This window comes from Trichoplax adhaerens, genomic scaffold, assembly GCF_000150275.1.
Source record: "Trichoplax adhaerens TRIADscaffold_3 genomic scaffold, whole genome shotgun sequence".
NCBI lineage: Eukaryota > Metazoa > Placozoa > Uniplacotomia > Trichoplacea > Trichoplacidae > Trichoplax > Trichoplax adhaerens.
The window spans coordinates 6021995-6037837 of NW_002060945.1; the positions used below are offsets into that span (position 1 = coordinate 6021995).

The 15843-nt window shown below is 32.3% G+C and overlaps 2 protein-coding genes across 2 annotated transcripts; one reads left to right on the plus strand and one right to left on the minus strand.

The window, feature by feature from the left end:
* Positions 1–558: 558 nt before the first annotated feature.
* TRIADDRAFT_54659 (uncharacterized protein) lies at positions 559–9443 on the minus strand (the record flags this gene model as incomplete). The annotated part of the gene is made up of 30 exons (XM_002111042.1): positions 559–628; positions 747–862; positions 937–1044; positions 1141–1200; positions 1441–1509; positions 1928–2041; positions 2447–2560; positions 2641–2698; positions 2791–2824; positions 2940–3060; positions 3112–3144; positions 3211–3345; positions 3486–3556; positions 3598–3652; positions 3740–3882; positions 4023–4083; positions 4176–4280; positions 4383–4436; positions 4517–4570; positions 4654–4845; positions 4938–5063; positions 5413–5476; positions 5592–5668; positions 5771–5863; positions 6476–6568; positions 6890–7012; positions 7108–7221; positions 8189–8278; positions 8375–8485; positions 9273–9443. 30 exons carry the CDS (start codon positions 9441–9443, stop codon positions 559–561), a joined length of 2829 nt encoding a protein of 942 aa, XP_002111078.1.
* A 914-nt stretch (positions 9444–10357) lies between these two features.
* Positions 10358–12631, plus strand: TRIADDRAFT_54660 (uncharacterized protein; the record flags this gene model as incomplete). The annotated part of the gene is made up of 1 exon (XM_002110501.1): positions 10358–12631. One exon carries the CDS (start codon positions 10358–10360, stop codon positions 12629–12631), a length of 2274 nt encoding a protein of 757 aa, XP_002110537.1.
* Between the last annotated feature and the right edge of the window lie 3212 nt (positions 12632–15843).

Below are 15843 nucleotides of genomic sequence, written 5' to 3' on the forward strand. Positions count from 1 at the left end.
AACAACTATAGTAATTAATAGTCATTGTACTTTAGAACAGTTCCTAATAGATAGTGCTTCAATAAAAACCTGAGAAAATCGCTCAAAAAGGATTAAGCTAAGGAATGGCATCAAGTTCGCTAACAATAACTTTATTCGTGATCACATGCATCACGTTAAAATACAAACATAAGTATAAAACTATGTCCAATGGTATATGGAAGCATCAAAATAAAAATTTTCATTTCACGCCATCCGCACCTCATTATGACTTAGTGAGTAATTGCGAGCTTATCAATTCGTTAAACCTAATCATATCACAAGTGTAATAATGATTCGAGCATCGCTAGTTAACAGCTCAACGTCACTAAATAGAATTAGAATGGTTACTATTTCAAACAAATAATGAATTAAGAGTTATATGACTGGTATGTGTTCGTGTATTCTCATTTTGATTCTTTCAGTAAATGGCTTTATGTCATAGATCACAAATTTCTAATCTAGAGCACAATCTCTTATCCATCTGAAAGAAGTATATTTACCATAGAACAAAAGCAATTACTTGTTGTTATTCTATATTTAAGAGTTATTCGATAAAGCATCTGTCGTAGTCTTCTTCCTTTTTCTTGAGCTAACTTGTTGAGGATTTCTATATAACATATTAATTAAATGCAAAAAAATAAAGAGTTAATTTTATATTAAGTCACTGACAGATTCCAAAATCTAATGGTAAACCAAACATGTACTATAGGATAGACAGCCCTTACCTAGCTATAGTTGATAGAATGTTTTTACATACGCCTTTAGAGTTTGCAAATTCTGATGAGCTTACTAGTTTCTCAAGGATGATTTTGATATCATTCAAATCACATGATCTGCAAGCCTGCATACGAATATTAAATCGTAATAACGTTACAGACTGTCATATTATACCATTCATCTTTAACTACCACTGACCTCGGCATTATTTCTCACATAGTTGGCGTACTTCAATACTAGCTTCAAAAAATCCTTTAAATGTTTCTTCTTTAACTCTGATTTCATCTCTACGATTTCATTCAACATCTTAGAGATTTACAAAAGAGAAATATACACATACAATTAAAATAATATTCTTAGCAATATGAGAATTCAATACAGAAATTTTCGCTTTATCCCTACCGATGTAAAAAGCGCTTCAATTTTATTGCAGTAATCATTAAATGATTTCTTAAGAAGATCCTACACAAAGATACGATAACAGCAAACATGATATTTTCGGTAATAAGGTTAGGCCTAATAATACGTCATAAAATATATGTGTAATTACATAAGGCTGGATAGCAGTTATAATTGCTGAAATTAGGATAGAAGCTTGTGCCTAAAATATTCGAGATACAGTAAAACATACGTCAATTTGAAGCTTACACGATAAATTTAATTTCCCTCGGTTTATAATTATTATATGAAATCGTGTAATACCTTCCTAAAGCTATTAATGCTATTTTGAAGATGGTACAGAAAATCTTCAGTTAGATCAAAAGATATTTCCTAAACCAAACGAACGTACATCCACATTAACTAATAGAAAGCTTATAAATATTTGTTACATCCCAACTTTAGTGCCAGCATACATGCAGCAATTTAATTTAGTTTTTACCGGGTATCGTCTGATCATTTCTGTACAGAAAGTAGTTGTGACTTTTGTTTTTCTATCAAATTAAAGAATAAATATTCAGTACATAAATTTTTTATTATACAGTCTAACTAAATAGCACCATGCGAAAGAGTTATTACTTGCTGGTCATGAAATCCTTGAGTATAAGACGGAATGACGATTCTATGTGCTGCAATACACAACGGAGAAATGTTTCGTTGAGTCTTAGTAATTTACCCAAACATATCAAGTAACTTAACATGCAGTTTTAACCGGCATTTTTACGTTCATACGATTTTACGCCAAATTTACCGGTATCATATATTCTTTATTAGCATTCGATTGATTTTTCTTTGCTTGAGATTGTCGCCTTGTCTTTAATGGGGACAGTCCGATTTCTGGATTAATTCCTCGCAGAACACGTATCTGAAAATTTATCAATTTATCATAGCCATTAGATACGATTTATACTATAGCTAAACAAATCGCAAATCAATTAGTCAGTAACAATATCCAAAATTCATGATGAAACTTACTAAGAAAAAATATATTATACTATTCGTCGCAAAAGTGGCCTGGGAAGAAGCTATATTTTATGTTAGTAATTAATTTACGATATGAAATGGTATTGATAACAGTGTTAAAATAATTTTTAATACATTTTAAAAGCTTGTCTGTAACTTCATTGAAGATCTCTACAGCATGATCAACATTCATTTTATCGCCACGGCAATACTATGAGGTATTAAAGAGAAAAAAAATATTGTTGACTATTTCATCACAGGTATTACCTGGATACACGTATACTTTAGCGAGCCTATTATAACATACATCTTGAATTTTGCATAGCTTATTTTTTAATATGCTTCCCGTTCTTTCGATGAATTCTTTATTGTCTTTACTCTTAGAAGTTGTAGTTATACTCAATAATGGGAGGACTAGGTCCTATAAAAGCATAATTATTCCTTAAATTTAACAATTACCTGAACATGGGAATTGAACATAACAATATGCGCGTAACTTACCACAATTAAAGGACTAGATGGACATTGCTTAATGAATACTTCGATAAGATCCAGAACTCTAAAATAATTTACAGATTAATGAATTACCGAATGTTAAACTGATAGCTGCACTTATCACACTTAAATGTTTTAGTAAAAATAACGACTAACCTTAGCTTGTAATACATGATTGTGCGCTTGGTTTCTAAAAACGATAAAAAGATACTGTACCTTAAGCAAATCTTACATGAAATACAAACTTGAGAAGTGAAAGAAACACTAATATCCTGCTGGATAAAATTTTATACATTACATTATACCTTTTTTTGCTTTTCCATGACTTGCTAACTCTAATCGTTTCTTGAAAGCGGCAGAAAGAGCATCATCAAGTTTTAGCATTGTTTCGTCATCATAATCTGACAGACTTGCATCGCTGTCATCCTGTACCAAAAGGCTGATGACGTTAGTCATACACAAACAACAATCATATACCGTAGTATTGAAACTATCATCCTTATTATTTCCCTATTCCAAGCAAGGATACATTTACATTATATTAATTGATTGTTAAGATTCAACAGGCAAATTTACCTCCATGTCATCAGCGGCATCACCTAAAGCAGTACGGACTTCCTGTCGAAATCCTTCATCTATCGTTTCAGTTTCTTCCTCACTTGATTCCTCTTCATCATTTGATTCCTCTTTATTACTTAATTCTTCATCAAGCTGAAATAGTAAAACGATTGGTTGAACCGATAATTATACCAATGATGAATCATTGGAAATTCGTATAATTTATAGCTGTGGATTGTATGGTATATAATACAATGTGCAAAAGTTGTACATTAATGCAGTGCGTTTCTTACAGATTCAGCTTCGTCATCGTCTTGGAAACCTATATTCCAGAGTTCGAAAAACATAAAATTCATGCACTTTTCTATATTTAATATAAGGAAAATTTAAAGAATTTCCTCATACCTGATACAACTTCTACAGAAGATTCTTGACCCATTTCATTTTTAGGATCGATGATCTTCGAACGTAAGCAATTAATTGATTTTAGAAACAACGCTAAATCATTAAATTATAAAATTTCAACCACGAAAGATATGAAACTCACATCAGTTATAGATTTTAAGCCATCAGAAGTCAAGTGATTGCAAATAAGTTGAAATACGCTATTGCATAATGATCGTAGCATGCTAGATGGGTACGTCATAAGGCTAAGTAGGATCTCAGTCAAAACTTCAATCCATAGTGGTTCTATCGTGATATATAAAGTAATTAATTATGAGTTACATAAAGACAATATAACGTATAGGAAAATACAAGCTAAATTATATAAACCATTACATCTAACAAATACAGGTAATTAATCGATCAATCAATCAGCCTGATCTTACCTTTCTTTTTGCTATTAGCTTGTTTCTTTGCAGATAATTTATTATAGCAGACTTGCAATTCCTACAAAACAGATACCTCAGTTATATTCAACAAATGACAAAATAAAATTGTAATCGGGTATAAAATGTATTTGAAAACTTAAGAATACACACTTTAATTAGTTCAATAGAATTCTCGGTATTTTCAAAGATTGTAAGACCAAGATGAGAAAATAATACTTCAAAAGCAATACTTTCAGGTTTATTATCTTTAATAGACTAATAAACAAATAAGAAATAAAAACGAGTAGGTCATTAATCTCTAAACGTTGTAATCCGGGATATCGCAACAGTTAAACATGTATAGATATTAATACGTACTTTTTCGTGAATTCTTTTAATGATTGAGATTAAGTCATTGACGATATCATTTATCTAACCGCATAAAACAAAGTATTGTTTAACAAAATTCTAATAATAATAATAATAATTGCTAAGAGAAGATGTTGCCGTACCGAATTAGAGTGCTCGACTGATTCAATTAATTTACATTCCTGTTGATACAATTCCTATCACAGTAGATGATATAATTAACGATTAAATTATTAAAGTAAATAATATGAGATAAGCCTAATCGCAAAATTCGCATTACTCTAGTTAGCAATAAGATTTCATATCCCCAGTAAAATCCGTTACTCATTCGACCAGCCATTGGAAGCTGCTTTGGAGCACGTTTATTTGTTACGGAAGAAGTCGAATCAGAACAGCGGTTTGATAATTCGGCTAATGCACTTTGTAGACGTTCGCATAATACTTTCCTAACGACTTCCGAAATTTCCACAGCCTAAGGAGGAGCATCAATAAATACCAAAGATATAATTACAATTTGACTTAAATTGGTTATTAATTATGAGTGGCTTAATTTTAATGCCTTACCTTAATTGAATCGTCAATATCATTAGTGGTTGTAAAAAATGAATGAAATAATAAAAATTTTAAAACATCTACCACCCAACTTTCGTCAGTTGTTGATAACTTGTAGGACTTCATCAACGCTAACATCTGGACATAAAAAGAAACGGTAAGAAACAAAATCTGCTAGTAAGGACTGAAGGTAACTTCCTACTTGATTTGCGACCCATATTCTTGACTGCTCTAGTCCACATTTTTCCCTGTTCATTAAAACGATAACAGCATTATAATAGATATACATGCACACAAATATTTCGTACTATCAGCTACAAACCACCTACGTTGCCTGAAAAATAGTTTCATATCCAAAATTGAAGACGCTCTTTATCATTGAAAGATACGCCAACAAAGATTTCGACTGCATCTAGCAAGCCGCAAAGAGATTCGATATCTTTATTAATAACAGACGTGTGAAATTCATGTTTCAAATATATCGTACCTTAGCAACAATTGACTGTACAGTTTTGGTATGGGTGATACTATCAAAATTGATATGACCCTGACTAAAGGTTAAATTGATAAAATTGAATGGGTTAAATTTTTGCATTCGCATGTCATATCTTCCACATGAAAGTTTTCTTTAAGTGAACAAATATAAATCATAAGGAAATCACTCACTTGCTAATAAGTTGCTTAACAATATGAAAAGATAGGAGTGAATCGTCCTTTTCAGCAAAATTTTCAAGAAATGTAGCCTAATTTCCAAATCAGTGTCAATTAAGATATTAGGTACATCAACTAACTAATAACCTGTATTAGAATATCGTTTCAGACAATTTGAAGTGAAAATGACAGACCAAATGCTTAGCCGCATCATACAGATAGGCTTTAGTTGAGGATAACGAATTGATAAATGTCCGTAAAAACTCCTTAGATAGTACCACGTTAACCTAAGAATAGTAAATTGAATTTGAAAATCACTTACTAACGAACTAATCAAAATATAAATTCGATAGTGCAATTTATCGAAAGTAATAAATAAGAATTAAATGTTTTGTAAATTGCATTTTATTGCATGTATTGCCTGATCATCGCCTATTTTCGGTATAATGGCTTGGACGATCTTAAAGACTAAAAACTTTCGCTCGTGACTTGAACTTAGTAAAACATCTGCAAAAGATAAAAGCCACGTATACCGGAACATATTTACTATTCATTTATGGACCTCATGGATAATGATACATCTTACTTACTATTTATAACTGTATCCCAGAATGTGGCTAGCACGGAAAAGGAATTTTTTATATTATCGAATAAAAAATCTAAAACTTCTCCCCAGATGTTATGTACGCGTGGATGTGTATATGTTGAATCCTACAGATTTTACGAATCGGTTGAACATTAGCAATTTCCTATAAATCATCCATTCATTTGGTACTTTTTCTATGTAAGCAGTGTTTTAAATTAGCCAATAAGAAATTGCTATGATCGGGATGATTTACTGGTATATATGATAATATTGATTATATGACATGGCGAAATTGCAGTAGCATCGTTCCTACCTTTAGAATATCAGCCATCTTTGCATAATTTTTAGTATCAAATACTGGTGTATCACCCCAATCTTTTGATAAGAGTTTCTGATATGGCTTGTTCTAGAAATTATAATTATGCGCTATGATGAACCGTGTATACATACATGGTTAAGCTTATTGCGATAATAGTGCTTATAATGATTAACAAAACTGCTGTTAACGCAATTTTCTCCTATTATGACTAAGTGTTACATGGCGTAGCATTTGGAGACGATAACGTTTGTAGCGTCTCATAAGATATAGTCCAGTTTACTCATAATATGATATACCATGGTAGCAATGGATGAGGATATGTGGATTTAACTGGGTAATAGCACCATTGCAAGCTGTTAGTGTATGAGTAATTGCGACTAAAATCATAATTACTCTACCATTCATTACCTTATATGCTTTCTCGATGCAAAGAACAACCATTAGAGCCTCAGGTGTCGTTTCATTCCATCCTTTCTGAAGATCAGTTTGTAAAATAGGTGCAATATGCCTTACAAATAGCTTAAAAGGGACCTATTTAATAAATTATCATAAATTTTATCACGATGCAGATTTATAGAACCTGTAATAGTGACACTACGTGAAACACTAGATTGCGATTTTATTACCTTTTTAATTATATCAACAATTCCTGTAATAGCAATCTCTCGTATATAATTTTTCTCTTTGCTTAATTGGAACAAATTCTTTGTCACCAGAACCAAGTCATTAGCATCGGCTTCCTACAATATTAAAACAGATAGGAGCTCTTTATTGGAAAATTTAGATTCTTACAAAATATATAATAAGATTAAATTACTTACAGTTCTCATATCAACTGTCAGTAAATTATCTAGCAGAGACATCTAAGCTACACGATAGTTTGTACATACGATACGGTATTTTTATAACCTTGCCAGCTATGGTAAGTACTGATACGCCAGAAGACTTACTTTATCTTATATTTACGAACGTTGCTTTGATATCAATTTAATAAGTACGATAGAATGCTAGTAAAGCCTTCGTGGTAAATTATGTAGGAATATTGAAGTATGGAAGCTGTTACATTATATTGCTATAGCGATAGGCTAATTAAATTTTTAGATTGTTGCATTTTATACTAATTCAGTAGTCTATGAGCTACGTTATTCACCATATGATTCAGGAGCAATGGCTCAATTAGGTAATAAATAGATCTACTATTAACGTACCGTAAGATCAAATGTAATCGTACGTTAATTAGTATTTAATACCCGTAGTGATCATGACCAAGTAGTAAGTAACTACTTAAGATAGATAGATTTATGCTTGAATTAATATTTGGTTATAATTATTTAAAATATTTAATAACACTCGTATATTGTACGAGTATAATATTAACGATTAAATAACAATATTTTTTTATGATTCTAGTAACTAACGTGGAAATGTTCTATGATTACATTTATTAATGAAAAGAATTAGACGAACCATATGATATAGTCTACCGGAAGAAATAATGCATAAGTTCACGAAGACTTGGCCAATGTAGTTATTTCTTTTCTCCTAATAGGATAATTACGACAATAATGCATTCATTACTCATTAAATTACGGCTACTTAAGTATTGAACTACTAACGTATCAATGCACAACTTACTGGATAATACTATATATTAAGTATTCAAGCATCAACTTTTCGATATTACAATATGATTGCAAGTACTCTAACCTCACTCTTAGCTGAATGGGTAACAATTAAATGTTCGGAAGACAGATGCAAGACACTTTCTATGGATACCTCGCGGAACTGTTTCAGTACCTGCCAATAAAATTAATCAATCAATCAATAGAAACTGAATGAGCTATCGGTAGTATAAAATGACGTAACTGGTTTACACATGTATAACTCACGTACTTCTGCAAGTAATGTAGAAAAGCCAAGTCTTGCAGCTTTCCTAAAGGATCCAAGACCTTTAACTAATCGCTGTACGGTATACTGGAGTTCGTTGCATAGCCGTTTGTCCAGCTAAAACAACATTATTAGACAAGATAGTTAATGCTCTATTGCAGAAATAGCTAAACTTCATTTATAAATGCTTTGATAAAGATGTTTTGCATTTGAGATATCTCTATGAACGCATCGTAGTTTATCTGATTACAACGTTCATAGGCTAACAGTAGTGCTTATAAGTTATCATTCCACTCGAGGTGAAATCAGCACTGTACTTTGGATAATGCGGTCCGGTGAGATAGCGTACTGTATGAACATTAATTCATTATCATGAGGTCAACGATGTTGGTACAAGTACATCAGTATTCATTCTCTAAACAGTTATTATTTATCGACAGTATTATGAAAAGAGAGCATTCATTGATGGAAAGATATCTACATGTATGTAATGTAATACGAGAGAATAATTGATTATGCACTTTTAGTAGAAGAAATTCCTAGACCTTATCATAGTAATCATGCAATGTTAAATTATACTCATGCACAAACATGCGCGAATGTATGGCGCAGCGAAAAGCTGCAAACCAGGAAGGAACTATATGAAATGAAATTAGAACTACTGTCAACGTAATATCGTTCTTACTTTAATACTCCTCATCAGCTATGAGCTACTATCCACATTTGAGAAAATGACAGTGTAGATATGCAGAAATATACTAAGGTACAAGGCTCATTACAGTTATTCGATGATTTCTTATTATAGCACATTGTATGTTAATGCAAATTTCGGTAAGCAGGATTTTCAATGCTAATGTAGCAATAATTGAAATTCATTATTACAATGTAACGTTAGTGTTGATACCTGCATGTTAGGCTGCTTTTGCTCGCTGTATTCTTTCTGCAGTCGTAAGACTACTGTAAGAATGTTTTCAGCAGATAGCAACCTTTCGTCTTCATCAACAGATGCTAAGGTCCAGAAATAGGGTAAGATGTCATTCTGTGCATCACTATTAAGGCGTACTTTCTTAGCCATTTTGAATTCGTTGAAGGAGATACAAGATGTAGTGACCTCAACCGGAGCAGGTGACGTGCAATTCTTCAACCTTTTTGGTGTCAGCTCAAAGCAGAATCTGCAGTACTGTCCTATACAGTAGTACCAAAGCAGTACCGAGTCCTATACTGTGCTAACCAAATCATTGTGACCACAGTGGTTAACTTAGTACAGTACTAGTAGGGGGCAGATCGCGACTCACGTGCCTCATTCTGCTGTACAATGTACAGTACCATCTTTTACAGTACTGTATACTGTGCACGAGTGACTTCTACTGTATACTGTACTGTACTGTAGAGTAAATTCATCTTATTAGGAGTTTCCGATTGCTAACTGCAACGTGGCTATTCGCCATTATAGCATTTCATAGATCTCTTGCATCTTTCGTGCATTTACCATTTACTGAATTCAGTTTAGTTAATGCACTACGTAGTACAAAGGCATTGAGAACAAGCCAAATCGTTGCAAACATACAAAAATTTTAATATTTCTCAGCGGCATCTAGCTGGTTTTATCGCTGGGTTTCGGCGTCAAACTATCGTTCGGTCAAATTTGTTCGATTTGACTGAAATAATCGTCTTCCTGGTGTAAAACGGTATCGTTCATAAACGTAAATTAATGACATAGTAACAAAAATAGACTGATTTCACTCAACTTAGCAACAACAGATTAACATTTTCATATGGTTAACCGCTGATGCAACGCCCTCTTTCCGTCGAAAACCGAAATCTAGACCGACTACTATAGAGTTGATGATAATAATAATTTTTAGAGATAAGAACTCAAGAAACTCATTCATTCATGCGATACTTGAGAATTTAGTACTGTTAATGTAGCTGTAACAGTAGAGAGATGATTCCTATTGATGTACCGCAGATTTACTCTTCCATTCAACAATGACCACTATTGCAAGTACTTGTATTTTGATATTTCTTTATCTATTCACTATTGCCTTTGCAACTGGAGACCGTTATCAACGGTTCCCATCGTTAAAGGCGATCAAACCATCCACAGATGAAATTACTCAGCGAAATGCTGTGAAAGACTTAATTGCAACATTACTCCATGAAAGAGCTCAAGAATTAGATATTAAGATTAATAATAGTATTCCAAAGTTAAGTCCTGACGCTTTCGAGCTCGATTCAGATGATAAACAAATCTTGATTACTGGCAGTAGCGGAGTTGCTGCTGCTTTTGGTGTTCATCATTATCTTAAATATTATTGTAAAGTTCATTTATCTTGGACTGGTGATCGATTGAAATTGCCTCAAACTCTACCAAAATTGAGTCAAAAAATTCATGTGGAGATTAATCAAAAATTTCGATATTATTTTAATGCTTGTACTTTTAGCTATTCTATGGTATGGTGGGATTGGCAACGATGGAAAAAAGAAATTGATTGGATGGCATTAAATGGTATTAATATGCCCTTAGCATTAACTGGTCAAGAAGGTATCTGGACCAAAGTATACAAAAAGCTGGGCTTAACGTTCGCTGATTTGGATAATTTTTTTACCGGCCCAGCATTCTTAGCTTGGAATCGAATGGGTAATATACAACGATGGGCTGGTCCACTACCTCATGATTGGATTAATAAACAAATAACGTTGCAAGTCAAAATCTTAGATCGTATGAGGAAATATGGCATGTTACCGATCTTACCAGCTTTCAATGGTAATATTCCAAATGCTTTAACTAAAATCTATCCCAAAGCTAAAATTGTCAAAAGTTCCCCTTGGTTCGGTTTTAGTAAGCGCTACGGCGAGACTGCTTTATTAGACCCTAGAGATAAGCTGTTTATAGTTATTTCAAAGTTATTTATTGAAGAAGAAATTAAAGCCTATGGTACTGATCATTTATATAGCCTTGACCTATTTAATGAAATTGATCCGCAATCCAAGGAATTAGAATATCTAACTGCTGTTAGTAAATCAGCATATTTAGCTTTAAATTCTGCCGATACTAAAGCTGTCTGGATTATGCAAGGATGGATGTTTTATAACGATAATTACTACTGGGAAAATAAACGAATACAAGCATTTCTATCGCCAATACCAAAAGGACGAATCGTTATATTAGATTTATTTGCGGAAGTTGAACCTCAATATCATCGTAGCAACTCATTTTTTGGTCACCCATTTATTTGGTGTATGCTTAATAATTTTGGTGGAAATGCAGGGATGTACGGTACGTTTGAAACCATAACAGAAGGTGCAATTTCGGCCTACGATATGAAAAATTCAACCATGATTGGTACTGGTATGGCACCAGAAGGTATCGGAAATAATTATATTATGTATGATCTAATGGCTGAAATGGGATGGAGGAAGATTGCGGTTGATGTTCGCGATTGGGTTGTTGTCTATACGGAACGTCGCTATGGTGGACTAGACGAGAATATTATTAAAGCATGGCTTCGATTAAGTGAAACGGTCTACAACTGTAATGATATGAGACAATACCATTGTCGAGCACTACCAGCTGTTAGACCGTCGTTAAAAATCGCCAACGATGTTTGGTACAGTGCTGATGATATTTTTTTTGCTTGGGAACATATGTTAAGAGCGAATAACGAATTCATCTCCGAAGAAACATTTCAGTATGACATCGTGGATGTGACACGTCAGGCTTTACAAGAATTAGCATTTATAATGTATAAGAAGGTAACCCAATGTTACCATGATAATAATCAGGAAACGTTGAAAACAGCTGGAGGTGAATTGATTGAATTATTCACTGATATGGATACACTATTAGGAACGAATTCACATTTCCTATTAGGGCGCTGGGTAGCAGATGCATTACAGCATAGTAATAATATATCAATTAAACAACAACTGCGATTTAATGCTCTAAATCAAATAACACTGTGGGGTCCATCTAAATCAATATTGCATGATTATGCTAACAAAATGTGGAATGGGCTAGTTGATAAATTCTATAAAAAGCGCTGGTTAATGTTTATTAAAGCGCTATCAGATTCCATTTCTAATAATATTTTATTTGATCAGCAGAAATTTAACCTCGCTGTACAGAAATTTGAAGCGGCTTGGGCAAGTGAAAACAATACATATGCTACCACTAGTAGCGGTAGTAGCGTAACTGTATCGAAGCAATTATTCTCAAAATATAAAAAAAACATCGAAAAATATCGACAATTGCAAACTTGATATTACAGATCATATAATACTTATTAATTTATAGAAACTGTAAACTTGAGAAATGTTGTATTATACTGTTATACACAAACATCAACAATCTTTAGCGCTCTTATCAAGCGTCCTTCATGATTACCGATATCAAATACAAGTATTTTCAGTAAATGCACCAAACGACAAAACAGAGTTAGGAAGAATTATAATTATTATTACCAAGATTCATAAATATGATACTAATGAATCAGATAAATTTGTAAGTTCGAATTCTGTACAGTCTAAATGATGGATGAACTTATTTGCCATTACTTAAAGTATCAGTTTATGCAGATTAATTAATTAATTATATACATTATATATATAAATATATATGAATTACATATAATTACAGGTGAAGGTAATTAGTTACTCACACTGTTATCATAGTAAATCTATTAATAAAATATGCTCAAATATTTATGATTAATTTGATATAGACAGAACTCCGATATCGTATTATTACTGACTATATAAGACTATTTTCCTAGCTATAAATCCGCTAAATGGCTATTAAGAATAGTTAACCTTCTGTAAGCATTATGTTGTAGCTTTAAATAATTAGAGTTACTTAATTAACGTGTTTGTTGGAGTAATTGTATGAGTACGTAGTTGACTACAGCATCACTATTGTTTACAGTTAATACTATCTTACAAAGTGTATAGTTCATTTTATGCATGAACTAAAACCTCACGATAATAACCCAAAGTATGAGCGTTGTAGGTGCTTTTCAAAAAGCAGAAGGTAAATTTCGAATCTTTATGAAATAGGATACACAGAATCGATCCCTTAAACTTCAATAATTAATAAAGTAGTATATTGTGATTACATACCACTGTTACTCTGAGTATGATAGACAAGCACAGTACTCGTACGCATAATTCATACACTAGGCCTTTCATAATTCTCTTAGTATTCTCGACGCTACCTATGGATGCCCACCTCTAGATAGTGTACTGTATACTAATAAATATACATTTGCATGCAAGTCTATTATCAATTTGATTACGTGGTAAATTTGTCCAATTTCACTTATAAAAATATCTTTTGCTATAAAGGTTTAAGTTACTGCCGATTTGAAATTAATATTAATAATATTAAGGGAACTAGTACAGTAATTACTGTATAATACTGTTACTACAGTTTCTGCCTGCATTTGCATATTATTGTTTTATATAGTAGTGAGGCACTATTCAATACTGTGTGGGGTGGTTTAGTACCGTGCGGTAATGAGTACCTTTCATTTGTAGTAGTCCCAGATACAGTACGAAGTAAATCATCCCATAAACTGTATCATAGCAACAGCGCAAGCAGAGTATCTATGAATGTTTTGTTAAACTGTGAAAACAAAATATGAATAACTTCTATAGAAGACTGCAATTCTGCAAATACATCATAGAGAATAAAGTGTAAATTTATCCGCTGTATGCGTTAGTACACGAGTACATAGGTACATACAGTTGTAAAATTAATCCTTACTAATAGTGCAGTACCAACCTGATACTCGATGATCAGTTTACATTTTATATGAACTTCAAGGATACTATGTGCTAGACTGTGATTTCGAATTTCTGGGATACCTATACGGAATAATTACATAAAAACAAGTAAGTAATGATTGATAGTTTTTTAACTTAAAAGACCAGAAATCGTGTAAGTGCTAAACTATCATGTTAAGACGATTGCAAATTTAAATTCATTACATCAGCTAGTTCAATAACATATTTAAAGCACATCTTTCGTAGTAATTTCTTTAAATATGAAATAATTGACGCTTGGAATATTTCTAAACTCGATATTATAGGGATTGTAATATCCGTAAGCAGTATAATGGAAGCAAAAGAGGGTGTTGAAATAAGCAGTCGGGAATCGAACGATCTTGGAGCGTTATCTGAAGAACAGCAACAGAAATTGGATCAATTGAAAGTCAGTAATATATAGATAGTAACCGCCTATAGATAAATTTTTCCTTCAAATTATACAGCATTATTATTTAGAAAACGACTCGTTACAATTTGATTTCATAAAGTTATCTTGTTTCTATAATTATTATAATTTAATAGATTAAAATCAGACAAGAGAACGAACATTATTTTCGGAAGCATCCAGAAATACAGCTAATGACAGCTGGTGTAATGAGGTAATTTCCTTCTAGATTAACCATGAGGCTATCGATTATATTTACATTCTAGTATGAAGCTCTAAAGTAAAATTGATAGCTAAAAGGTACTTACACTACGAAAATTACCGAGATTGTACTGTCTTCATCACGAAGGCAATATGCGACTCGAGCATAATACTGTATTACAGTAATATAAAATAGTATTTAATACTTTGAAATACTGACATACTATAGATCAGACTTCATAGAATTATGCTATACAACTCATTAAATAAAGGATGTATCTACCGTATGCACATTATTTTTTATCGCATTTTATGCAATCTGTTTGAAAATAGTGTTTATGAAAGCTGTAATTTTTTGCACCGTCGGCGTTGTAAATCGTGAACACATAGTTAGTCCCCAATATTTCGAGTATCTTCATAAAAGTGAAAAGAGAATTATAATGGAATAAGAGCAAGAAAGACACTTCTTTACATTAGCAGTTTATCGACATTTACATCAGAAATCAAATACGTAGTGGCAATTGCATCGTCAAAACGTTCAGAATAATCGTTTTATTGCGCTCAATAGACTGATTCTTTACATTTGCTTTTCATCAGTATTTATGTGAAATTTATATCTTCTAACGATATAAGTTTATTGATTGCAACTATAGGCAGCTTCATAGCTTAATTATTAGTCTATTTATAGAAATTATGCCCATAACTTTAAACAACAACAAATTTGGATCATTTGCAACCTTCGTATTATAGATGTGCAGTACAAGCAAAGTTATTTACTGTTCATTAAAGTATAGTTATTAATTGACATAAACTTACTACAGCAGGTGCATTTTAATAGGTACAACTTTATTCAGTCTTTTATACTTTAAGTTATGCTCAATAAATCAATTATTATTAATTTCTTCTCAGGGACATTCTCAACAAGCAGCCAGATGATCCACAGACTTTTATTGCATGTAAGAGCGTCAGATTCAATATTGTACTCCATTCATTTGCAATGTATTAATTATCGTAATCGAGAAACCAGCAATATACGCGTATTATACTGTATCAAGTTATCCTT